We start from the raw sequence: 26,476 nt of genomic DNA, 5'->3' as shown, positions 1-26,476 counted from the left end.
AGAACTCTAATTATTGTGTTTGACTAAAACTCTGCAACATTATCTCTATTGTATATATATAACCTCTGATTTAATGAATAAATATGGGTTTCTATGTTCCATAATCAGATTTCATTTCCACACACATGTGGTGTTGAAAAAAAAAGTAATGCTAAGAGAGCTAAAAAAGATCCATCAAAATGAAAACTTCAAAACTATAAGATAGTTTTGAGCCTCTTCCTTGTAAGGTTTATACTATGGTAATTCATGGGAAAAATAACAAGCTTCTTTCATAAGGCATGCCCCAAACATAGAAGCTACAACAAAAATCAATTTAGGACACATTAAATATAAATGGAAGTTATTATATAAACACTATAACTATACAAGTCATACAAAACAGAAGTCTTACAAATCGGTAAGATATCCACCAAAGTAGAAATCAAGCCCTAAGATAAAGCAAAGTAGAGGGAATGAACAAATAATATATATGAAAATATCATCAAGCAAGAACAATTCAGCCCATTCTATCATGCCAAATAATATTGCTACATCAAGTGAGACATGTTCGTCACCCATAGACTGACTTTCTATAGATCAATATAGTCAATTAATACAACTTCTCAATAACAATTCCTTGAGTTTAATTAATTATTATATTAAGAAAAATTCTTCAACTCATACTTGAATTGTTGATAGTGGAGCCTATGATTACGTGGTTGGATCATAAACTCTAATAGATTATATACAACTAGTTGACAATCACACACCAATTAAGATTTCTAATGAAAATGGATTACTTATTATTCATGTTGGTAGCACAACGTTGCTACCTAATCTCAAACTTTTTAATATTTTATGTGTTTAAAATCTTACAAGAAATATATTATCAATTGGAAAAATTACCAAAGACTTGAATAATGTTGTTATTTTATTCTTGTCTTTTATGTTTTTCATGACCTTAAAAACAAGAAAGTGATTAGCTTGCGTAAACTTTTAGATAGAGTCTACCAATGTTCTTTTAAGAACTTTTTAGCATGTTCAACATGAAATAATAAATCTGCAAAACTTTAGCATATGTGTTGTGGTCATGTTTCTATTCCATGTTTGAAGCATGTTGATGGCTTAGATTTTTAATTAACATCTAATTTTATTTGTGATATTTGTCATGAGTTCAAGAAAACTCATTTATGTTTCCTTCTAAGTAGTAATGAAAGCTCTTATTGTTTTGCTTTGATGTATTGTGATATATAAGGTTATTATGCCAAACATTTTTATGAGTGAAGAATATTATTTATTGACTATAATTAATGATTTATCTAGATGTATTTGGGTATATTATATGAAGAACAAATCTAAAACTTTTACCCACTTTACTTTGTTTTGTAATATGGTTAAAAATTAATTTTTTATGTTGTTTTTTTAAAAAATACAGTGATAATAAAAGTGAATTTAATTAAATAAAATGAGGTAATGATGCACAAACACCAGTATATTCTTGAAATTGCTCATCCTCCACTCATGTTTTGGAGAGAATGTGTTGTCACTGTTGTTCACCTAATCAACCTTGCCCTGACTTCTCTCTTATATGGTAAGACATCTTAGGAGATATTTAAGACACTTAAGCATGGAAATTTTCATGTTTTTTATTCTTTATACTATATTTATAATCATTATAAATCTTATGATAAGTTTACTTCTCACACATCAGTATGTGTATTCCTTGGCTATTCTATTAGACAACAATGATATAAGATTTATGATTTAGAAAATAAAACACTCTTTATTTCCATGATGTGTTATTTCATAAATAGGTATTTCCTTACAAAAACATAAAAACTCCCACCAAAACCCAAGTTGTCTTGCCTTTTTCATTATATGATTTTCATATTGAACCTATTGACTTTGTAAATAATTCACAACCTAAAAACAACCTTCATTTGGTAAAAAGGAATAGTATTCAACATAACCTTGTACCTTCATTTGAACCAATGATGAGACCATATCATACATGCCAAATCTCTACAAAACTTCTAGGTTTTGCTTATGATATTCTAACTTTTCTAAATCCGAATACCAAACCACCTTTAACTATAAATTTAGGAATCTTATATCCTCTTTTGAATGTTGTTTCTTATGATAATTTCTCATCCTCACACAAAGCTTATACAACAACCATCTCTTTTATAGATGAGCCTACCTCTTTCTTACATGTAATTAAAGATGCTTCGTGGAAAGAAGCTATGCAAAAAGAAATCGAAGCATTAAAAAGCTACCATACTTGGACTTTTGAACATTTACCTCCAAATAAACAAGCAATCAATTGAAAGTAGGTATACAAAATTCAATATAAAGCATATGGTATTATAAAACGATTCAAAGCTCAGTCAGTAACTAAGGGATTCACTCAAGTTGAAGAAGTACATTACACAAGCAATTTTGCTCTCATTACCAAACTCACCATAGTTCGTTGCTTGCTTATTGTAGCTGTTATTTAGAGATGAGATTTGCATCAATTAGACATGCAAAATTCCTTTCTAAATGGTAATCTACATGAAGAAATTTATATGAAAGTACCTCAAGGCTTCCATCATCCAAGTGTTACCCAAGTTTGTAGGCTTCACAAGTCTTTATATGGACTCAAGAAAGTATCAATAATGATTTGAGAAATTCATAATTTTAGACATTTTTATTGGTTTCCAACAATCTAATGTTGACAACTCTCTCTTTATTTGTATTTATACGAATAGTTCTACTGTTTTACTCATCTATGTTGATGATGTTATCATTTTAGGAAACAATGCTCCTTATATTAATGAACTTAAACATTATCTTCATAAGTAATTCCACATCAAATACTCGTGGACCCTCGAAGTACTTTCTCAGTCTTGAAGTAACTTACTTATCAAAAGATATTGTCATTAGCCAATGCAAATATGCCTTAGATATCTTTTAAGAAACAAGAATGATAGCAACCAAGCCTGCTTCTTTTCCTATGGAACAAAAGTATCATTTATAGCAGATTCTGCCTCTCTTGTAGTTGACCTTATTATATATGTAATCTTGTAAGACATTTATTTTACATGACCATCATTAGGCTAGATTTATGTTACTAAATGTAATTTCTTAGTCAATTTCTTTAGAATCCTTGTAAACTTCATCTTAATACATCCATACAATTCTAAGATATCTAAAGGCAGCTCTAAGAAAATGCATTTATCTTCCTCACTTAAGTCCTTTTTAGTTAGAATTATATTATAACTACACAAGTTGGCCAACTACTCAGTGATCTACAACTAGATTCTTTATCTTGCCTGGAAATTCTCATATTTCATGGAAATCTAAGAAATAACTAATTGTATCTTGATCTCCTACTAAAGTCAAATATCGAGCAATGACTTCATCTACAAGTATGACTGTTTGACTTTGTTATTTGCTATATAACCTTGAAATTTCCTTGCTTTCAGCTCTTCTCTGTTGTGATAATAAAATATTTTTTTCATATTGTTTCAAACCCAATTATTCATGAATGAACAAACACATTGAAGTTAATTATCATTTCATCCACGATCACATTCAAGCAAAACACTTGGAGATAACTCATATTTTCTTATTACTTGTCATGACTTGATTTCTAGATCCATGATTAACATATAGGCAATGTCCCTCTCCAAAGTTCTATATCTATATGAGCACAAACTCACATATGAACTTATTCTTTAAATAACTCAATCAAAGTTGAATGCAATAGTAATAACGAAACTAACTTCATAATATAATTTGATTATTTTAATATAAAAGTTAATATAAATTTATAGTTGTGAAGCACTAACTAGATATATATAAAAAGTATTAATTACAACCAAAAGAGCAGGCTCTGAAGGTCCAACAAAAATAATCTGCTAACAAGCTATAAGCCTAAAAAAGATAAATAACAAGAGGATGAGTTTAATAACTCAGTGAATAGATAATGTTTAATATATACATGAGGTAATACAATAATGAGAAATATATATACAAATATAGTTTTAGGTTCTTATAGGAAAGTTTTTCAAATAGGTTATAACAAGAGTATCATAAGATAAAACTCGTCAAAAAATCAAAATGCAATGAGTATAAGGCTCTGTATTATGAGATAATCAATCCACATAGATTGACGACTCCCCTAACTAACTAGGGTTTTAGATACGATATGTACAAAGATTAATACTACCCTATTAGCATGGGTATTCTGATTGGCATACCATATATTTATATTATAATCAAACAGACAGATTTATATCTCAACTCAACTCATGACATCAATCAAATGAGGAGCTATCAATTCAGAAGTCAATTCAAAAGTATATAATGACTTATATTAAAAATTCAGATTCAACAATTGATAATCTTTTATTGTAACAAATGATAATAATCAACATATATATTATCAAGAAGCATCATCCAATTTATATTAATAATTAAAATATTTATACATGCATATATAAATTTATGTACTCACCTAAATCAAAAGTAAACAAAACTCAAAAGTAAATACTAAAGAAAATCATATTGATTTCTTGCAGGTAGAATATCAAGATTATCTAAATACAAAATGAGACATACTAAAAAATGCCTTGAAAAGAATGTATCCAAGGGTCTAACCGCCTTATATGTTTTTTAAAACAAACTAGTTATTTTTTCTAAAAACAAAAAAATTAAGTGGTGTTTTCAAAATTTAATTCAAAAGAAAAAAAATCATAAAACTTGATAATAATTCACCAAATAAACCTTAATTATTCATCAAACCAATCTGAAAAACTAAAATTTTAGCTAGGGACCATTATGAAATTTATGAAAATTTTAGGGGTTAAATTGTAATTTTATCAAATTGGAGTACCAAAATAAAAATATCATAAATTCATAACCATACAAGGATTTTATACATAATTCATCCTCAATTTTATATAAAATATTGAATTATGCTCTAGAGATCAATTTGGAATTTTATGAAAATTTTAGGGGTTAAATTGTAATTTTATCAAATTAAAGGACCAAACTGCAAATATCATAAATTCATAACCATACAAGGATTTTATACATAATTCATCCTCAATTTTATATAAAATATTGAATTATGCTCTAGAGATCAATTTGGAATTTTATTAGATTTTTAAGGATTAAATTGTAATTTTATCAAATTAAAGGACCAAACTGAAAATATCATAAATTCTTTAGGGTAGGTTGTGGCAGACCCTTATTTAACTGCTCAAATTCACCCCCACACACTTTTATTAGTTTTTGCTCTATATATATAAATATATATTCCTGCACTGTAGTAGCTTCTCATCATGTAACTTGGCAAAAACCACCATGACTTGCACACACGCTTGAATTTTGCAAGGGACTTGCCTGGTAAGAAGGTGGAAATGTGAAAAAATGATGTCTTGGGGGGAGTTTGGACTTGTCTATTCAACTTAATGTTGGTTTCTTTAGCAACTTTTCCAGGAAAATGCATTTTAAGATTAAATAATGAAAGTATTACTAAGAAATAGTTTTCATCTATTAATTAGAAGCTTCACTTTCCCTGTGAATATACTGTTTCCTCATTGACCTGGTCATGTTTTGAGAGGGTAGGTGTAAACTGAAACCGCAAGAGGGGGGTAAAACCATTTGACTTCTTCTCGTACAAATAAGCTCTTCCATTGCCATCCCTTTCAATGATCAAGCGTTAGACTACTAATATGAGATGATTGGTTGATATGAGTGTCCCAAAAATGATGCTGAAGGTAGAATATGAGATGATTGGCTGATAAGAGTGTCCCAAAAATGATGCTGAAGGTAGCAGGTATATTTCAATTGACAGACACAGCATCCTCAGAAAACGGAAACATGTGGATGTATAGAAATTGCAAGCTAAGGTTCCCAAACAACAAGCCTCATGTATATTGAAATGTTTGTACAGCCATGCCAAAGCTGGGATATTTTTCTCCTTATTGTGTCGGGATTTAGGCTCATGTTCTGCAATATATATCTTCATAACCATCACGGGCACCTTCAAGTTCTATACAGTGAGGTCTGGTTGAAAGGAGGATTCTCCGGTACTTACCTCTATTGCAGCGCCTTATGCACCAGACAGGCACGAAAGTAATATAATTCACTGTAAAACCAAGTGGCTAACTACAACACATAGTAGCTAGGCAATCAATCAGCATTGCATGCACTAGAAGAAACAGTGTTCTGAAATTAACCTATAAAAGAGGAGGACAGAAATGCAATAAAAACAAAAAGGAATTAATAGAAAAGGTCTGGTTCTTAACTTTATTTTGCTGGATCATATACTTAAGATTCTAGATTCTGATATTAGCATATTGAAACCAGACTTTCTGTATATATTGCCGATTCATAAAACGGATCACCATCATTCTCTACCTTTAACAACTTTTTTGCATCTTCTACTGGGTGGTACAGTGTCAATATCCCTGGACATCCGTGATTGTCTAACAGAACTTCCCCTTTCTTTGTCAACCACACCTCTGATGAATAACAATCTAGATATAGTTTGTCAACTGGGACGGCAAACAATCTTCTCCATGATGTCTTGACATAGTATTCACTTGCTAACCATGCTTCAAAATAACTTCCAAATGGTTGTAGTTTTCCGAAAACACACAAGCAATTTCCTGAGATGCTCAAAACTGCTGTATAAAAATGATTTGGAAGGGGCACAGCCTCCATGAATTTCTCTTCTTCTACATCAAATGGAACAATAACATCCAAATCTTGAGCAGCACCACTTTCTTGCTTCCCTAGCCAAAGCAGAGCTCCATTCCAAAATACTCCATGGCAACTTCCCAAGGTGATACCAGAAAGGCTGCCTTGAACTGTTCTCCATGTATTGGTTTTCAATGTGAAGACTTCAACCATAATTTGATCAGAGCCAGTACTGGCAGTAGCTGAAGAGGCAATTACCATTTTGTAATCATCAGTAGAGGAATCATAACCAAGTCCAGTCGAGAAATCTTTGTGCAGAGAAGAACTTGGTCCTGGCAATTTCTTGGACTCTCTAGTTGATGGATTCCATAAGACCACATTATCAACTTCATTAAGTATACATACTATGCCATCACAAGATCCCAGAAATAATCCAACAGCGAAGGAGTCGTTATGACTCTCTGCGTTAGGATAAGGAAGCTTCACTAATGTATTGCCATTATCACCATCACTAGCTGCTTCAAAGTCTACAGAATAAAGAGGATCAGCAGCAACGAGGAGCCTTTGACGGTTAATGTTCTCGTCTTCATATGCCCTTTTGAGATGCAACTTGGCAAATTGAGGATCGGAGATTAACGACCGCCATGATCTGCACACACACTTGAATCTTATAAGGGACTTGGCTGGTAAATAGATGAGAATATCAACAATGATTTCTTGGGGGAGTTTTGACATGGCTGTTCAACTTGATTTTGGTTTCCTTACAGTTGTTCGAGGAGGATTCATCTAGAATAATGAAAGCATTATTAAGCAATGGTTTTCAGCTATATCTGAAGTAGAAGTTTGACCTTTCCCATGAGTAAAAAACAATTTGACTTGACCTATGAATGAACCAGTCAATAGCCATGGCCTTCTTGTAGTTCTAGATTCAGGCTTGTAGTTTGTTGAATAGGTCATCGGACCAGGACCAAAAACAATAATAATAATATTGCAAGGAAGTTTCTGCTCCGTTTTATTTCTGCAACAGTTCAGTCAGAAAATTACAACATTAGAGAAAACTGGAATCTAGAAGGTCATCAAGGAAAGTGAGGTGGTGTACTGCCCTTCTTTTGTTGGTGTTATTACATAGTTGTGTTGGTGTTTGAAGCAGTCAAAACTCAACGGGTCCGATTATGTTATACAAAAGGTAATGGAAATTTCAAAGGTTCTCGCTACACTATTTTTTAGGAGAGTTTTACTTTATACTTCGTGGAAAAAACACTGTTCTGTGTCTGATACTGTCATGGTACATCGGCTACAATGAAAACATGTATCTTGGATTCAATTCTAGTTAGATGTTTCGTGATGTGCTATATAGGCCGGATAAAATTTTTTATAGTATAAAAAAATATTTAGATGATGCTAAAATTAAAAAAAGCCCAAAAATAATTTAATATTTGAATAACCTAGATAAACCATGTATTACTTGAATATCAATTCAAAAACAAACTAAATAAAATATCATGAAGTAAAGATGTAATATTTATATTTAATCAAATAATTTAATTTAATTTTTAAAATAAGCTAAATTTAACAAAAAAAAACCCATGTTGTTTTTAAAATTACTAAGAAATCTCATTAACAAATAAAATTTAATTTTTAATTAAATAAATATAAAATAAAAAATGAATTTGGTTGACCTGTTGACGTAAATCAAGTAATTGAAAGAGGTTACACATATCATCAGAACGCCAACTCGAAAAGTTAACCAAACAAAATACTATAACGTAAGCATTTAATATTTACATTCGATTAATTAATTTAATAAAATAAAAACCAAGCAAACCTTAGTAAATTTTTTAATTTCGAGTTAATTTCGAGTTAATTTTTTAAATTTGTAACTTATTATATTATAGGTTTATGTTCAATCAAGAAATTCAACTACCCAATTAATTTAATATTGATGGATAAATTTAAAAAATAAATAGTAATTTTAAAATATTTTTAAGGAAAAAAATAGTAATAAAAAAATAATAATTAAATTTTATAGAAAAATACTCATTCCTCCTCGAACTCTCATTTAGTGACACTCGTTAAGAAGAATGAAGTTGTCAAAAAAAACAAATTAATTAAAACAACCATCTCAAATATAAAAAAAAATAAAATCGAAATAATATGAAATCTAAATAAATTGGCGTAGGACTTTGCAATAATGGGTTGGGCCAGAAAATGATCTCCGTTGGAAAAGGCATTTGACATAAAAGAACTGGCGTCGCCCGGACTCGAACCGGAGACCTTCAGTGTGTTAGACTGACGTGATAACCAACTACACCACGACACCTGTTTCGCACCGTTTCGACTAATAATGAACATTAATATATTACATAGACTGATGGATAAGCTGTCACTACCTTCTGATCGTTAGTTAGTTTGTCATTGCCAACGTGTCACCTTAATCCACACTCCAAAGTACAACGTCCCAAGGATCGTCCTTCCTTTCTACTACACTCCAATTTTCAACTTCCTTGAAAGCTATAACATTCTGCTCTGCTCATCACTCCTCCTCTCAAAAAATTAAAATAAAAAAAAATGATGATTTCTTCAAGACTTAAAATATCCTTCTTTCAATTTCTCTCTTTTCATCTAATTATCCAATTCACCCTCATATCTTCCAACTTTTTCGAACCGTTCAATGTTACTTACGATCACCGTGCTCTCATCATCGACGGCCGCCGCCGCATGCTCATCTCTGCCGGAATCCACTATCCTCGCGCCACTCCCGAGGTATAACATAAACTGCCTCTTCTCTTTCGCCATGTTGCTTCAAAATTCTGTGTTTCAACCAGGTTAATTCTTAATTATACACTGATGAGATAAATTAAGGCTATTTTAATGCTACCTGACCTAGAATTTGAGAATAAAAATTAATTTTATAAGAGATTTGGAGATTCTTCGTTTTAATGTTGAAAGAGAAAACAAATGTGCGTTACAGGAGAAATTGATAAATAAATGTGCGATGATGCGTGCGTGCGTGCTTCTGTTAATTTTGTATTAGCTAATTTGTTCTTGTTTAATTGTTTATTTATTCAAGTTATCAGATTATTATAGTGTGTGTTTTTCGCGTAATATCAGATGTGGCCTGATTTGATTGAAAAAAGTAAGGAAGGTGGAGCAGATGTAGTTCAAACTTATGTATTTTGGGGCGGGCATGAGCCAGTTAAAGGACAGGTGAGCCTGGTTGATTGTTTATGACAGTTTCCAGTTTTTTTGTTATTTTATCACTCTGTGAAACTTGATACTAAATGGTTTTTTTATTTTTTTTTTGTTATTTTCTTGGCCAGTATTACTTTGAAGGGAGCTATGATCTTGTAAAGTTTGTGAAGCTAGTGGGTGAAAGTGGACTCTATCTTCATCTTCGCATAGGCCCTTATGTTTGTGCCGAGTGGAATTTCGGGTCTCACCTTTCTTTTTCATTGTTTTTTTTAAATTGAAGGCCTTTTTTGTCTTTTATTTATCTTGCCTCTTTGATATCATGCTCGTTTTATTTTTGTAGTATTCTTTTTTGATTCCCATCGTCTGCTAGATGCTTTGCAGATAAGATAGTGCATAAAGACTTAAAATGCTTACTTCTTTTATAGAGCATGTATATTTGTTTTGCCATTTTCCCCTATGATATCATTGAATCTATTTGTCGTACTGATTATATGTAAGCATCAAGGTGATGGTGTTGCATTGATGCTGATGTGTGTAAGATAGAAAATTTTAATTCTTGTCGGAAAAAAAAGAAGAGGAATAAGAAAACAAAGATATTTATGAGTAAGAGATGGAATGCACATTTCCTCAGCTCAATGCAAGAAAACCTTGATGGCAGGGAGAGGGGGGGGGGCATACTGCTGAACAATCAGATGGAATTAAAGAATTTAAGTCCATATATGGTATGGCTCCTCCCTTTTAAAGCTTAAGAACATAGCATATGGTTATTGTCTGTTGAAACTCAATAAATATAAACCTTTCGTTGTCTCTGCCAAACAAGTCAGTGGAGAGACAAAGTTTTGAGCCACTGTGGAATAGTGGTAATGGCTCTAAAAGTAGCAACTAGTAATCAGGGTATAATTTCACTGGATAGAAAATAGTAGTGTAATGCAAAGGATGGTCATTTTTGTTAAAAACTTAAATTGATTTATGCTGTTATTTGACAAAATATTGCAGGGGCTTCCCAGTGTGGTTGCGAGATGTCCCCGGCATAGTCTTTAGAACAGATAATGCTCCTTTTAAGGTACATTGGAGCTATGAGCATTTATACTGCAGATTTATGTTGCTTCTTTAAACTGAATAGGAGATATCATAGTTCCTTAAACTTGCATAAAATGTATCCTTTATTATCATGTTTTAAGCATTTAAGATCTCTAGTGGTAATGCATATTTGGTGATGTCACTGGAGTATCATACAAATATCAGCAACCTTCATCATAGAGCCTTGTACTACCTTTGCTACTTGCCCTTTGCATTCTCAAGTGTCATTTTGCCACAGGAGTATCATGAAAATATCAGCAAACTCCATCATAAAAATGCGGGGAAAACAGTTTTTCCCTGTTGCTTTCCTTTCATTATTTTTCCTTTAATGTCAACCATTGTGCCTTTACCCATGTATCCATGCCTTTTGACTCACGCAACACCAAATCATCCAATAATTCATTGACCTTCTATTGTCTCCTCTTTACTTATCTAATCTTTGAGGCATCTATTTTTGCAGTTTTTAAACCTTTAACTAATTTCTTATTATCTTTTTTTTTTTATTTAACCTCTACCTAACCCCTGGAAAGTTATTATTATTTCTTTGGACTATTTATATGGGTCACATGTACCACAACTTAGTGAAAGAATCTTGTTAGATGGGGGATTGTAAATAATATCATCATGCTAACAGTAAAATTGTTGAAATTGAGCCACGAGTCTTAGATTGTAGAGGTTAGCATAACATGCTGATGCTGATGATATCTGTATCATTTACAGGAAGAGATGCAGAAGTTTGTTACAAAGATAGTAGATCTGATGAGAGAGGAAATGCTATTATCTTGGCAAGGTGGTCCAATCATCATGTTACAGGTTGTATACAATTTTGAGTTTCTTTGTCCAATCTGTTTAGCTTTTAGAGTAATGTTGTTCTATTTTGGACAAGTTCTGTGGTTTTATTTTGCTTATAAGAATCACGTTAATTCACACATATCTGTCATCTCATTGAGTTGAAGAATCTGGCACAATAAATGGATATTGCCTAAGAGGTGATATCTCATTCCTGCCAGTGGGCGGTATTTGTGTTCTCAGGTACTGTGAGAGAAACATGACATGAATGTGAGGAAGGAGGGATTGTTGGGCGGGCAGGCTTTGGAGGCCATTATTTTCGGCTATGAAACTTATTGTGACCATTGTCACAAATTCCAGCAGAGATAATACAGTCTGGGGGTTTTGATCAATCATGTTAAATTCAGTTCCTGCTCAATTCAATGCTCCCAAAACTATTGTGGTTTTTTAATTAACATGTGATAACTAGAAATTTTTTTGACAGATTGAAAACGAATATGGGAATATTGAGCACTCATTTGGCCAGGGAGGGAAGGAATACATGAAATGGGCTGCTGGAATGGCTTTAGCACTTGACGCTGGGGTTCCATGGGTGATGTGCAAGCAAACTGATGCTCCAGAAAACATTGTAAGAACTCATCAACTAAGGATTGCTACAGCAGTAAATTTCTTTAAATTAAATTTCTTAGCGATATAAATAATGCTCAAGCTTGTTGGTCAGGAACAATAAAAGGAGAATCTGAAATTATTGAAATCAACTGGTTTATCCAGTTTTGAGACTTGATAATATGAAGGCCAAGAGACTTTGAATTGTTAATTTCCAGCCATCTTATATTTGTTTTTTACTTTTACGCAGATAGATGCATGCAATGGATACTATTGTGATGGTTTTAAACCAAATTCCCCTAAGAAACCAATATTTTGGACTGAAGATTGGGATGGATGGTATGGCCAAGCCTTACGATTCAATTTAGCACAGTATGGAAATTAATTTGTTTGATGTCATTTTTTTTTTTGTGTTTTTGACTTGGAAAATTTGTATTTATAAATACCATGACATGTATGACTAGAATCAAATATTGAGGCAGGCTGATGAGTTGTTCTGTATATACTGGTTAAAAGCCTATGGTCAGAGAAATGATACGAAGACATATGCTACAGATTCACAATGGAAGGCCAACCTTTGTTGCAGTGAAATATTTCCTTGCATTGTGCATAAACGGGAGCATGTAACCTTAAGTGTCTTTCTGGGCTTCTGAGCTTATATTCTTATTAAGAGTAGAGTTCTTGACTAAGAAATAATAACCAAGTAAACTTTGTGTTCATTTCTCTTTTGTTTGTTCTTTTCTTTTCTTTTGTTCAATTTTTTTGGTGGTGGGGATAGGGTGGAATTTATGATTTAGATGACATTTGATAAATGCTGTTTTCCACCACAATCAAACCCCACAAAACAGCTCTCTCTTAGGGCGTGGGTCACATTTGTAGCCTAAAATGTGCTTGCAGAGATAATTTGATTTCATATCTTGAGGCATGCTAAACTTGTGCATGTTTGTGTTTCATATCATTGCTAATTCAAACTGTTTTCATTTCAAAACCTCAGTTTTTCCAGCTTCACTTCATAAATGCATACTGCTATAGTTTACTGGTAGTGTTAATCATTTTAGGTTGGTTTTTCTAGGTATACAACTTGGGGTGGAAGATTGCCTCACAGGCCTGTTGAAGACCTTGCCTTTGCTGTTGCACGCTTTTTTCAACGTGGAGGGAGTTTCCAGAATTATTATATGGTAAAGTATATTGCTGAAATGACTGCTAATTTAGACTTACCAAAACATGCATGGTAAAGTAGATGTCTGTAGGAAATGCTTTGGGAACCCATTATGCAATGCAATTTGTTGGAAAGTGTTCAATTTAGGGGCCAAACTTGAATTCCTTTGGCAGTGGGTCTGGAAAAAGACATATGAGTGGGAGTGACTCTTAAGTTCTGAACTGCCAAAGCATCAGTGAATGCTTTCTATGATCTAGGAGTCATTTCCTAGCAATAGTTGTTAACCAGCAATTTCCATGGTTTTTTTCAGTAACAGGCATCATGATGTATATCAACTATATTTTTAGGTTAAAAGATTAGAAATCATTGTCCTCATTGATGTGCACCTGCTGCATCTTGACAAGTTTCCATCTTGGCTGCAGTATTTTGGTGGAACAAACTTCGGCCGGACTTCTGGGGGCCCATTCTATATAACTAGTTATGACTATGATGCTCCACTTGATGAATATGGTAGGTGAAGTTAATCATTGGGCAACCTTTTTTCCACTGAGGCTTTAGTAACTTGCCTTAGTTGCACATAAATCCATTGTGCACGCTAAACTATAATTATTAATCTTCTTATTTCAGGTAATTAATGAACCTGTTTTGCTCTTCTTCTAGGTTTGTTGAGCGAGCCCAAGTGGGGGCATTTGAAAGATTTGCATGCTGCCATAAAGCTTTGTGAACCTGCTCTAGTTGCTGCAGATTCAGCTCAATATATAAAACTGGGACCAAAACAAGAGGTTTGTGTTGTATTTTTTTTTGGTTTTTCACACATGAATAGTTTGAGGTTGTTATTTCCATGGATTGATATGGTCACACCATTTCTGAGCGAAATAAATAAAAAAAGATGAATAGGTCTTGTTGTGGCATGACTGATGGAGCTCCTTTAGTTTGCAACTTGTGGTGCCCACAATTGCATTAATTTGAGGGCATTGGTTTCAATATGCACCAATTCAGAAAGTTGGGGAGAAAAAGTGTCCTGATTCTTCTGGTATTGTCTCAATTGCCTTTGCAATTTATCAACAATCAAATGTAGATTGTTGTTCTAGATCAATTGCTAAGGTAATTGAGACAATCAAATGTAGAACTAAGGGAACAATTGAAGGAAAAAGATAGAAAAGGGATAGACCTAAATTCTTATGACATAAATAATTACGAAATTCTGAAATTAATAAAATGACAAATAAATCCATGGATTTATTTATGGCATCAGTGAGTCTTCTTAAACATATCCCCTATAATATTTTATTACACAGTAAGCCTTATTAACACACTTTCTTCCTACCAAAGGGAGTTGAGATTCTATCATCATTTAAAATCTTTCTCAAAAACCTAAATACAGGATTTCTCTTCATGTGGAGTTGTGAGGTGGATGTTATTCTCAATGCTGCCTTCAAACCTAATGATTTTCCATTCTTTAGAATCGTTTTCCAAAGCCTGAATACAGGATTCTTCTTCATGTCAGAGTTGTCTAGTGGATGGTATTCTCATTGCTGTCTTCAACCCTTGTACCTACCTCATCTATGTTACTATATGTGGAGGATGCATAAGAAATACCAGGTATCAGTTTCACCAGCATCATCACCTTCACCATTTTAAACCTGATCCAACAGATCCCTATGAAACAAGCATCACCATTTCTAACACTATTCCCGCTGGCACCTGCCCTTGTATTTTCAAGTCAATGTAATATCTTAGAAGGTCAGGACATCCTAAGTTTAACCTCCACCTAGGGAAGGATGGTGCAATTTACCCTTAGAAATCTCATGAATATATGGATGTTGCATGGATTTTGAATGATTCTATTTTGTTTAGGGCTGCATTAGATGAATCGACATGAGGACATATTTTGAAACAGTTATCCTACAAGCCAGAAATGAGATAAATTACTGAAATCCCACCATTGTCCGACTCCAAATTCATGTTAACAAAAAGAAAATGCTATTCAGAAAATATTGTGAACTCCTTAACTCATGCCAACCATTTGAAGCTTGAAGTGTTTAGATAAATAGAGCTACATAATCATTCTTTGCTCTGAATGAAGAACCTTTGCCATTTTTCCATTTTGCATGTGATTGGGTGTGATCTCTACGCTACTTTACTGGCAGTTTTACTTGTTTTATCTAGTCAATGGTTTTGAGCTTTATTGAACAAAAAAACTATTCAGGCACATGTGTACGGTGGAAGTCTAAGCATTCAAGGCATGAATTTCTCTCAGTATGGAAGTCAAAGCATGTGCTCTGCATTTCTTGCTAATATAGATGAACGTCAAGCAGCTACTGTGAGATTCCTTGGTCAATCATTTACTTTACCTCCATGGTCAGTGAGTATATTACCAGACTGCAGAAATACTGTCTTCAACACGGCCAAGGTTTGGTTCTTATATTTAGGATAATGCATACATTTGGGAAATTAGACACTTGTCTGAAATATAAATATGATTCACTCTTGTGTGGACTGTGGACACTTGTAAATGTATTTTGCCTTTATTTGCTATATGTTCGCTAGACATTTTAATGCACCAGTCCTATAACTTCACATCTATACTCTCCTATGCCTGGGAATGTTTGTTCTTTTCACAAGTTGTACAATTCCATGCTGAAGTCAAATCATGCTCATAAAAAATCTGAAGATTACAGTCCTTCATCATAAATTTGATCTGAATAATTTATGCAAAGGAATGCCTTTGAAACTAAATATTGTTACAGCTCTTGTACAATGTTTCACCAAAAAAACAAATTGCAAAATGAAAAAGTTTGAAATATTTCTCAAGTTAGCTGTTTAATTGTCCAGATAATTGCATCCTTCTGGATAGAAGCATTTGGCTCATGCTTCCCCCGCTCCAAACACCAAGAAATTCCATTTTTATTATTGTGAAAACCCTGAAACCCTGACATCCATCCCTTTCTATGTTTTTTAAAGAATATTTTATATGACTCGACTTTATGAGATTTTAGGTTTTTTTACCTTTGTATTTTTGAGAAAAGGATGTCTGGTAGATGTTTGAAGCTGTTCTTTTAATTCTTTCCTTTTCCCCCCATAAAATCAGGTTGCGGCACAGACTCATATCAAGACTGTGGAGTTTGTTTTGCCTCTTTCAAACAGTTCTCTACTTCCACAATTCATTGTTCAGAATGAAGATTCTCCACAATCAACATCCTGGCTGACTGCCAAAGAGCCAATTACTTTGTGGAGTGAGGAGAATTTTACTGTGAAAGGCATATTGGAGCATTTGAATGTGACAAAGGATGAGTCTGACTATCTGTGGTATTTCACAAGGTGCATCATTCTGTCTTGAATATGGATGTAAAAGTATTATTCTTTGTAGAAAACAAGAAATGCAGTATGCTGGACATGATATATAATTTGTTGTGTTAATAGAGCTATGCATTTCATTTGTCCAATACAGTTACCTTAAGTAACATCATATAACAAGGCTTTAGCAAGCTGAAATCTAAAATAAATTTACCATGACCAGGCTGTGTTATCGTTCCACAACTTGTTTAAAAAAAAAACTAGGTCTAGTTATTCGGGTGAATTCAATCAACATTTAGCATCATAAGTAACTCAATATTTACGACTGAGCTTTCAATGCTTGAGTTCTGTCACCTTAGGTTGTCAATTGAACGCATTGTGTACTTAACAGGTTCATTTTTTTATATAATTTTCATGTAAGTAATGCCTGCTCAATTAAATGCTTTCGTGAAATGCAGAATATATGTTTCTGATGACGACATTGCATTTTGGGAGAAAAATAAAGTCAGCCCTGCAGTTTCAGTAGATAGCATGCGTGATGTGTTGCGTGTATTTATCAATGGCCAACTTACAGGTATTGTATTATCCTTCATATATAAGTGCATCCATCTACATAACCATGAGTGTGTTTGTATTTTTTTTCCTTTTGTTCGCTTCATTTCTTCTTTGTTCTTTCTATGTTGTTTCATCCTAGTGGTGAAGTTCTGCAAACTCAGCCAGGAAATGTTTTCCAAGAGTATAAATGATTTTATAATAAACCCTAGTTGTCCTTATTTAATAGACTAGCTGATGTTTGTTTTTGAGGAAACTGTTAAGAATGCATTTGAAGCATAGGCAGAATGTGTAGCCTATCAAACCTCTGTTATATGACCCATTTTTAAATCATTGATTATTTGTTTCATTTATGAAAAGGGGGTTTCAGTGGTTAAACATATGCTGAAAGAGATTGAAATTCATTTAAGATATTTTTCCTGATTTGTTGGAAGTTGTCCTGGAGCATTACATTTTCCTAATCATAACATGGTTATTGGGAAAAGGTGAAACAAATTTCAATTTTTTCAGGGCAACTGGCTCCAGCATGTGTGGTCTTTGTAGCAAAGTCATGGGCGTTAGATTTACTTTTGCATCAATTCTACCAGAAATCCACACCAAGATTGAAAGCAATTTTTTCTTGCAAATTAGAGATGTTTCATGAAATTTTGTAGGTTCCCGCCTGCTACAGCATTTTTATGACTGCTTCTTTGAGTAAAAAGAAAAATTATTGCTTTCTATCATAGGCACTGCCTATAATGCTTGCTGTCTTTATATTCTCAATGCCTCCCTAACCTGTTATTTTCTAACATTCATGCTGGAATATCTCGTGGAAGTTAAGGCAGTGTGGTTGGTCATTGGGTCAAGGCGGTCCAGCCAGTTCAGTTTCAGAAAGGATACAATGAGTTAGTGTTGTTGTCTCAGACAGTTGGATTGCAGGTAAAATATCCTGTATCTTCTTGCCAATATCAGGTTGTTGTATTCAATTAATTGTGTAGACCAATAACATTCTTGAAGATGCTTTATGGCCTATTGGTTTAGCCTGCGTCGCTGGTGCTATTACAGGAAACAATGATGACATCCCTCAAATATTTTACCTTAAAATTAGATTTTTTGCAATTGTTTTGCTCTTCTAGAATGACTGTAGGAACATGAAGGGCTTATATCATGAAGAAGAAGAGAAATAAAGGCATTGTTTCTCATCTCTAGATAGAAAATATTTCATTTGTTTCTTAATTTCCTGAAAATAGGTTAAATTATTTCCCTAGAAAAAACACAAGGAATCTAGTTTTATGTCACTCGTAGTTCTATGAGGAGATCATAGGTAAGGAAGTGTTTAACAGTTGTAGCCTTGAGGAACTAACCCCCCAGGGCACTTTGTGTTCAATTAACTTAATTAGTTCTTACTAAGGAGATGATTTGAGATTCAGCTGGAAAATGTTTCAAAATGAAAAATATTTATTAATGAACTTTAAGCTGCAAGATCACTAAAAGAATCTCCCTTGTGCCCCAAAAGTAAGCCCAGGTATTCATTGATGAGCTTGAAGCTGCCATACACTCTTCCATGCTATCATCATCTTTTGGGATTTCCATGTTTCTTACTTCTTGTTCTTTGTGGGAGAAAAGCGCTTCTCCCCTTTTTACTCTCATTAAAAGCTGGGACATTTGAAGCTTGAACCTCTTAATGAATATTGTTTTATTTGACGAATCTGAGCTTTTCCAATCCTTATATCTCCTTTTAATTCATGGAGATTATATTTTAGAGCAGTAACTTTCTGTTTATTTTTTATTTTTTCTTACTCCCAGGCAAGGGGCAGGTTAAATTTGTGATTTCCACATTTTTCTACATTTATACTCCATGTGGCATGTAAAATATCTTCAAATTACCTACCCTTAATTGGATTGATATTACAAACACACTACCTAGTTTGTGATTTGTGAATATGAATTCTCTGTTCTCTCCTCAGTTATTTGCTTTGATTTCATGTGAGTTGTAAATTTTGAGCAGAACAGATTATGTTGGATTGTAATGGCAGATGATAGGCTCGCTAAGGTCCTTTTGTAGCATCTTAGTTAACTTGTTTTTTTAGCTGCACATTGAGTTTTGTATGTTGCCTGTCTCCTTAGGTCTGGTATTACTAATTCCATATCCTCTGCCCTATGATTTGAATTGATGATACAGAATTACGGTGCCTTCTTAGAAAGAGATGGAGCAGGCTTTAAAGGTCAAATTAAGCTTACTGGATTTAAGAATGGGGATTTAGACCTCTCAAACTTATTATGGACTTACCAGGTATGTTTTGGTGATTTTGTTCGACATTCTGCAGTTTCATTTTGCAAATGAATGAAAACATGTATTTGGTAAATTTCATACCATATTTTTTGTTATTTGTTTGATTTTAAAACTACTTGGATTACTAGGCAACTGAAATCCTTGCTGTTATCTGCTAAGTTGTCCCTGTAGCAATAGGTTTGTTCATCAAGTTCTAAAATCTTATGGAATATGAGTGGTTCTAGAGTGTCAGTCAGCATGTCCACATGTCATACAAGGCAAAGACATGGCTGAGGGTAGAGCAGAAGTCAATTGCTTATGTTGATGTCTTGAGCTCAGAAAAATACGATCAATGTCTAACTGCTGGGGCCTGGCATCCTTGGTTTTCAACTGAAATACTGAAATAGAATCCCGTGTGTATATTGACTATAGTACTGCATATATCTTGCTCTTTGAGTTTGTTTATCTATTAAATTAAGTGAGTTCGATGGAGAAATGTGAAGCAGAAGAACATACATGGATGTACAGTTAAAAGGAAAACACCAATGCATTACCTTTAGTACATCAAAACTAAATAGACTTGATACTTGCAGTGGCACAACTTTTAAATTATGTAGCTCTTGCTCCTTTCTGTCAATTATGTTATTTTCCACATCTGATTTGATTCTTTCGTTATGGCAACAAAGTGCATGATGTTTTCTTTCTCCTAAAGGTAGAAGACTGAGTTTATTTCTTATAAAGGTTGGGCTTAAGGGTGAGTTCCTTAAAGTTTACAGCACAGGCGATAATGAAAAGTTTGAATGGTCTGATTTGGCAGTTGATGCTACTCCATCCACATTTACCTGGTATAAGGTAAGGCTAATATCTTATGGTATTCGACCATGAAAGCTATTATGTGGAACATTTGTAAGTTAATTTCTTTACTGATTTTGCTTATAGAGGATTGGATAAACTGATTGTTGGTCCCCTTTTATCTAGTACTGTAAATATTAATATAAAATATTAATTAGTTAAGTTGAAGATGGTATTCACAAGTGATTAACAAATAACCTCAATGGTAGGAACACACACACAGCTGATGCTGATTGCATAATGTCATGCATATTACTCTTAGTCTAAGATAATATTTTTTTTCTATCAATTCATGAAGACATTTTTCGATGCACCATCTGGGGTTGACCCATTTGCTTATAGAGGATTGGATAAACTGATTGTTGGTCCCATTTTATCTAGTACTGTAAATATTAATTAGTTAAGTTGAAGTTGGTATTCACAAGTGACTAACAAATATCCTCAATGATAGGAACACACACACAGCTGATGCTGATTATATAATGTCATGCATATTACTCTTAGTCTAAAATAATTTTTTTTTTTCTCTCAATTCATGAAGACATTCTTCGATGCACCATCCGGGGTTGACCCAGTTGCTCTTGATTTGGGAAGCATGGGAAAGGGCCAGGCATGGGTCAATGGTCACCACATAGGAAGATACTGGACAGTGGTTTCTCCAAAAGATGGATGCGGAAGTTGTGATTATCGTGGAGCCTACAATTCTGGAAAGTGTAGAACAAATTGTGGCAATCCTACTCAAACCTGGTAACTTTTCCTCAGACATGCTGTGTATCAGTTTGTGTGTATGTGCATGATGGAGCTACGCTTGCTTCCCTTGTATAAATTATTTACCATGTTTTGCATCTACAATTTGACAATAGCAACGAAAAATCATGGTTTTAATGACATTTGCTGTTATTGGTTTATGTCCAGGTACCATGTCCCTCGGGCATGGTTAGAGGCATCAAACAATCTACTAGTCTTGTTTGAGGAAACAGGAGGGAATCCATTTGAGATTTCAGTTAAGTTACGGTCAGCAAAAGTGATTTGTGCTCAGGTGTCAGAGTCCCATTATCCACCTCTCAGGAAGTGGTCCCGGGCAGATTTAACTGGTGGGAATATATCACGCAATGATATGACACCAGAAATGCGCTTGAAGTGTCAAGATGGGCATATAATGTCCTCAATAGAATTTGCTAGCTATGGAACTCCTAAAGGTAGCTGCCAGAAGTTTTCTAGGGGCAACTGCCATGCCTCCAATTCTTCTTCTGTGGTCACTGAGGTAAACATTCCAACACAACTTTTTGAACCCGGTTATTTTCATTCTAAATGTCAAGCTCTTTTGGTGCTGAGAATATGTATTGAAGAACACAAGCACATGACAGCTACTTCATGGTAGATATTTCTATGCAAGTTATAAAATTGGAATTTTCAAACTTGGTCAAGAATGTTAAACATCTAGTTGACTGTTGTCCTTGAGTGGCATAAAACTTGAAATTCTTAGAACTGCATGTCGAGGTGTTTAAACAGTTAGAAAGGAGGACACAGTGAGTGCCAACACTTGAATGGCATGTATTTCACTCTCTATCCATTGATTTATTTGGCTGAAGTTCACCTTCCTGTTCTTCTTTGTGGGAACAGCATAACTTTTTTTCCTTTTATAAATAAATGAAATTTCTTGGATTGGTATTTTGCCCATATTCATGAGCGGGGGAAATTTTAAAATGCACCTTTAGAGCACTCGTCAATAAAATCATGTTTGAAAATTTATAAAATCTCTTACACCTTTATTTTTCCATGAATCTCAGGCCACTGGATTTTCCAAATAACCAGAAATAGGATAACTGTTGATAAGTATTCTCTTGACATGTTTCCCTAAGAGCATGTGTTAGATGTGAACCCTTAGAAGAAACATTCTTCATTGTATAGCTTTGGGAATTCCACAAGACGTGCAAGTTGTACTACATGGACTAGAAGAGTTCACATTTTAATGATAAGTTGTCTTTCCGGTGGTCTATCCCTGCGATTTTATCTTTATTCCTTTCACGCAGGCTTGCCAGGGGAAAAATAAGTGTGATATTGCGATTTCGAATGCTGTATTTGGAGACCCATGCCGCGGGGTTATCAAGACATTGGCCGTTGAGGCAAGATGCATCTCGTCATCAAATATTGGTTACTCTCGCTACTGAACTCCCAAGCCTCTGGCATATTTGACAACCTAAGGCTTCCGACCTCGAAGTCTGGCATTTTTAAACTTAATCCAAACCTGCCTACATTTCCTGAGTGAGCTGACAGCAAACTGCTTTATGTCAATGGCTACAGGCTTGTCATGCCAGAGGCCATGCTTTAGGATTCTCCATTTTCAGTTCCTTCGTCTAAGTATGATGTCATTTTATATGTAAATAAGCTATACACAAAGTTGAATGATGTTTCAAAAATCCTGGTTGTGGACTGGGAATTAGAAATCTGGGGCTTATTGAATAACTTGATTGTTGGCAGACCCTAAACATTAAATGTGAACAAGCATTACAAAAAAAAGACACTAAAACCCATGGAAGATTCACTATGGACCTAGAGAGAATTCCCTATTAACCAAAACAGTTGTATCAATTCATGCTTTTCTTGACATGCTTGCTGTTAGGCTTTGGTTGAGATTAGGTTTCATTCTGGCTGGGTTTGTTGGCTTCTTTTCTGAGGGAGTGGTTGGAGGAGGGGTGAAGGCAGCTTGGCGTGACATAGCTTGCTCATGCAGCTTGAGTGGGCTTGTTCTTTCTTTGTTAATAGCTTCAGTCTCTCTCTCTCCCCCTCCCTCTCCCTCTCGCTCCCCCTCCCTCCCCTTCATCTGCCTTGTTTGGCTTCAAATTGGAGCCTTTATTCGTTCATTTCCTAGGTCCAGGCGCTTCGTTTTCGACCTCCCTCCATGTTAGCCATCAGCTTGCTCCTCGCACCAGTACTGGCTTGCGTTCACTCTGGGGCTCATCAACAATGCTCCTTGCTTCCTAGGGTGGGGGCTTCGGCTTCTCAGAAGCCTTAACAGCATGGGTTTTTATACGCCAGTTGGGTGCTGTGAATGGACGTGCATTTAAGGCACCGTCAAGTTGGCCGTCATGAGTATATTGGATTTTATAATAATTATTATGGTTGTAATTTAAAAAAATTATTTTTATTGTTGTTAATTCACTTAAAATATGTGTTTGGTTAAAATTATGATTTGAATTTTTTTATTTAAAATCATGATATGATATATTTGGTTAAAATTATGTTTGGGAGTCGTTATATATAAAATGACTAAAAAAAACATAAATTAATTTATTATTTATTTTAATAGAAAAAATAACATTTAGTAAAAATAATAATCAGCATAAAAAAAGTTATTTATTTTTATTAAAAAAATAAACATTATCGTCCCATCAAACTTATTGTAATATCTTCATGAATGTAATCCATGAGCGAAACCTTTTAGTGTCCATATATTTGTAATTGTGGAATCATATTAGTTAAATTATCAGTAAAAACAAAATTAGGATGATAATCGAATTTGTTAAATGCAATATCTTGAATTGACTTCCTTCGAATATAGTTATGTAATGTCATTGATATGACAACAATTTAAACTTGTGTTTTATAAAAAAACACAAGCATGTTTTACAAGATTCTCCACATTTTCTTCCAAACTTTAAATGTACATTCTATTACACATCGTAACGATAAATAGACACAGTTGAATATTTCTTCTCGACTTTGCGGTTGTCCCCGTTGATAAAATTCTAAAAGATGATATCTCTCACCTCTATATAGCTCCAAGTAACAATACTCATTTGGATATTCCAAACCAACGATATAATACTTTTCTCCATCAAGATAATGATAGCTTAAAACTTATTTTCTATTGCAGACAAAAAATAAAATTATTCAAACTGAGCAACACTCGTATTTTCTTCTGGTGACTTTGAAAATCTTATATTTGAATTGTCAATTGCCTTAAGAAATATTCTTATATCATGTGCACTACCTTCTCACCTAGCCCCAACAAATGTAAATTGCATATCAAAGCTACATGATGCTATTATATTTTGAGTGGGTACATCTTTTCTACTAATAAATGATATTTGATTTTCTTGTGATACACAAACACATACATGTGTTACATGCATTGCTCAAATACAATTCTACAAAAAAAAAAGTTTATAAATCAATTTAAATGTACTATAAAAAATTATTTGTAACCTTTTTAATTATTTAACAACTTAAATAAAGTATTTTTCACTTTAAAATTTGGCATATATCTTGGATTCATTGCAATTTTCATTGGTGTTATTGAGAATTATGGATATACCGGTTTGAAAAGATCAAAAGCTAGCAAGCATCCTGATCTAAGAACTTCATTGAAATATCTGCTTACGGTTTTATCTAAATATTGAAATCTCTCATGAACTTCCCTGTTTGAAGCTCTTAGAGCTAAAGTATAGAGAAATATGTCTACTTTCTAAATAACACTCATTCTTCTATACTGCTTTAGCTCATACAACATTTTCAAATCAACATAAAATTTGTGCAATGTGTCTACATCCATTCAAAACATGTTAAAACAACATACCCAATGTCTATTTAAATTTCATTCAACCATCTCATTACTGTATTTAATGAAATCATACATGGTTCTTTGTAAATATAATTATTATAATACAATGTCAGTGATGTAGTTGTGCATAATAATAATTTATTGCGATCACACTCTGTAAGCTAGAACAAATCACTTTCCTCATCATCATCGTGCTTATTTACATCGTCTTCATCATCATCATCATCATCATCATCATCATCTGTATTGTTCCTATTACTAATATTGTTGCTACATCCAAAACCACTTCCAGTACTTGTACCACCAAAACCATTTGAAAAATAACGAACAACATTGTTTATAACATTGTCATACTCGTCATCAAATAGATCATTAAACCAATTTGCATCCATATTTATAACACAACATAATTTTCACATATAAAATTGCCATAAATACATGTACATAGAGGAATCTATTTTGAATATTAAAATTTCATGTCAACTTGAACTTACCAAAACAATAACTATGATTGATTCCTAAATTATCATTGATCTTTTAGTAATAATTAATGAATACAATATTGCGTGCATCACAAACATACTTATTAATTACAAATTCAATTAAGTTTGTGATAGTAAGAGCAATTAATTGAGGAGGAATGAGGATTAAAAAAAAAGGGGTGAAAACAAAGCTATGGTTGTAGATAAAACTGATTTATCATATAACCTCAAAATTGGCAACTAATTCTCTTAAAACAGTACAATTCAAGTGGCAATGCTTGTTACATGTTGACAACTTAAATGAATATGTTGCAATTGAAATTGTGCTTTAAATAGGCAATGAAATACATGAAGAAATAAGCATATAAATGCTAGCTTTTAATAATCATTCAAACAAACTTTACACCAACAATTCCAAACTCCCAAAGCTAACAGTCAATATGTTAACAACCATTCAAACTTATAAATTCCAATATCTTATTCCAGATTGCAATAGCAATCACAACCCAAATGTTTACAGTCATTCTAACCACATTCAACACCTATAATTCTAGTTTCTAACAAGAAATTCTAATATATTTTTCAACCCTCCAATAGAAACCATTATCCAACATATGCAAATAAAATGCAATACATAAACATAATATATGTTACAAATTAGAAATTAAAAAAAACAACAATGATGAATCTCGTATATTGAACCACATTATAACAACACAACACCAACAGTTCATTAAGTGCAACCTAGTATAAGGATTCATATTGTGCTTTTGTAATGACACGACAAAAAGATTAATGTCTTTTTCCAAGTGCAGGATTGTCGAAGTAATAAATAATCCGGTCAGACCGAGGTCGAACCACAGGGAGATTAATTGTATAAATTACAGATAATAATAATACAACAACAATAACAATACTAACAATAATAACACCAACAATGACGATAATAATAACAATAATAATAGTAGTAGTAGTAATAG

The 26,476-nt window shown here is 33.4% G+C and overlaps 2 protein-coding genes and 1 non-coding gene across 3 annotated transcripts; 1 reads left to right on the top strand and 2 right to left on the bottom strand.

Moving 5' to 3' along the window:
• Window positions 1–5,855: 5,855 nt before the first annotated feature.
• Window positions 5,856–7,482, bottom strand: LOC105116950 (F-box/kelch-repeat protein At3g06240-like). The gene has a single exon (XM_011014466.1). The coding sequence runs from the start codon at window positions 7,405–7,407 to the stop codon at window positions 6,322–6,324; it is 1,086 nt and encodes a 361-aa protein (XP_011012768.1). The 5' UTR covers window positions 7,408–7,482; the 3' UTR covers window positions 5,856–6,321.
• A 1,436-nt stretch (window positions 7,483–8,918) lies between these two features.
• On the bottom strand, window positions 8,919–8,992 carry TRNAV-AAC (transfer RNA valine (anticodon AAC)). The gene has a single exon. It is a non-coding gene; the product is annotated as a tRNA-Val (tRNA).
• A 142-nt stretch (window positions 8,993–9,134) lies between these two features.
• BGAL9 (beta galactosidase 9) lies at window positions 9,135–22,993 on the top strand. The gene is made up of 19 exons (XM_011014467.1): window positions 9,135–9,435; window positions 9,784–9,879; window positions 9,993–10,105; window positions 10,861–10,927; window positions 11,665–11,757; window positions 12,218–12,361; window positions 12,590–12,678; window positions 13,412–13,517; window positions 13,921–14,008; window positions 14,159–14,280; window positions 15,708–15,911; window positions 16,590–16,819; window positions 17,254–17,369; window positions 18,168–18,265; window positions 19,509–19,619; window positions 20,340–20,450; window positions 20,992–21,197; window positions 21,366–21,714; window positions 22,484–22,993. Exons 1-19 carry the CDS (start codon window positions 9,241–9,243, stop codon window positions 22,619–22,621), a joined length of 2,676 nt encoding a protein of 891 aa, XP_011012769.1. The 5' UTR covers window positions 9,135–9,240; the 3' UTR covers window positions 22,622–22,993.
• The last annotated feature ends 3,483 nt before the right edge of the window (window positions 22,994–26,476 follow it).

Source organism: Populus euphratica, unplaced genomic scaffold (genome assembly GCF_000495115.2).
Source record: "Populus euphratica unplaced genomic scaffold, PopEup_1.0 scaffold1127.1, whole genome shotgun sequence".
In the NCBI taxonomy this organism is placed as follows: Eukaryota; Viridiplantae; Streptophyta; class Magnoliopsida; order Malpighiales; family Salicaceae; genus Populus; species Populus euphratica.
Note: the sequence above shows the minus strand (reverse complement) of the source record. Positions and strands in the feature narration are given on the sequence as shown.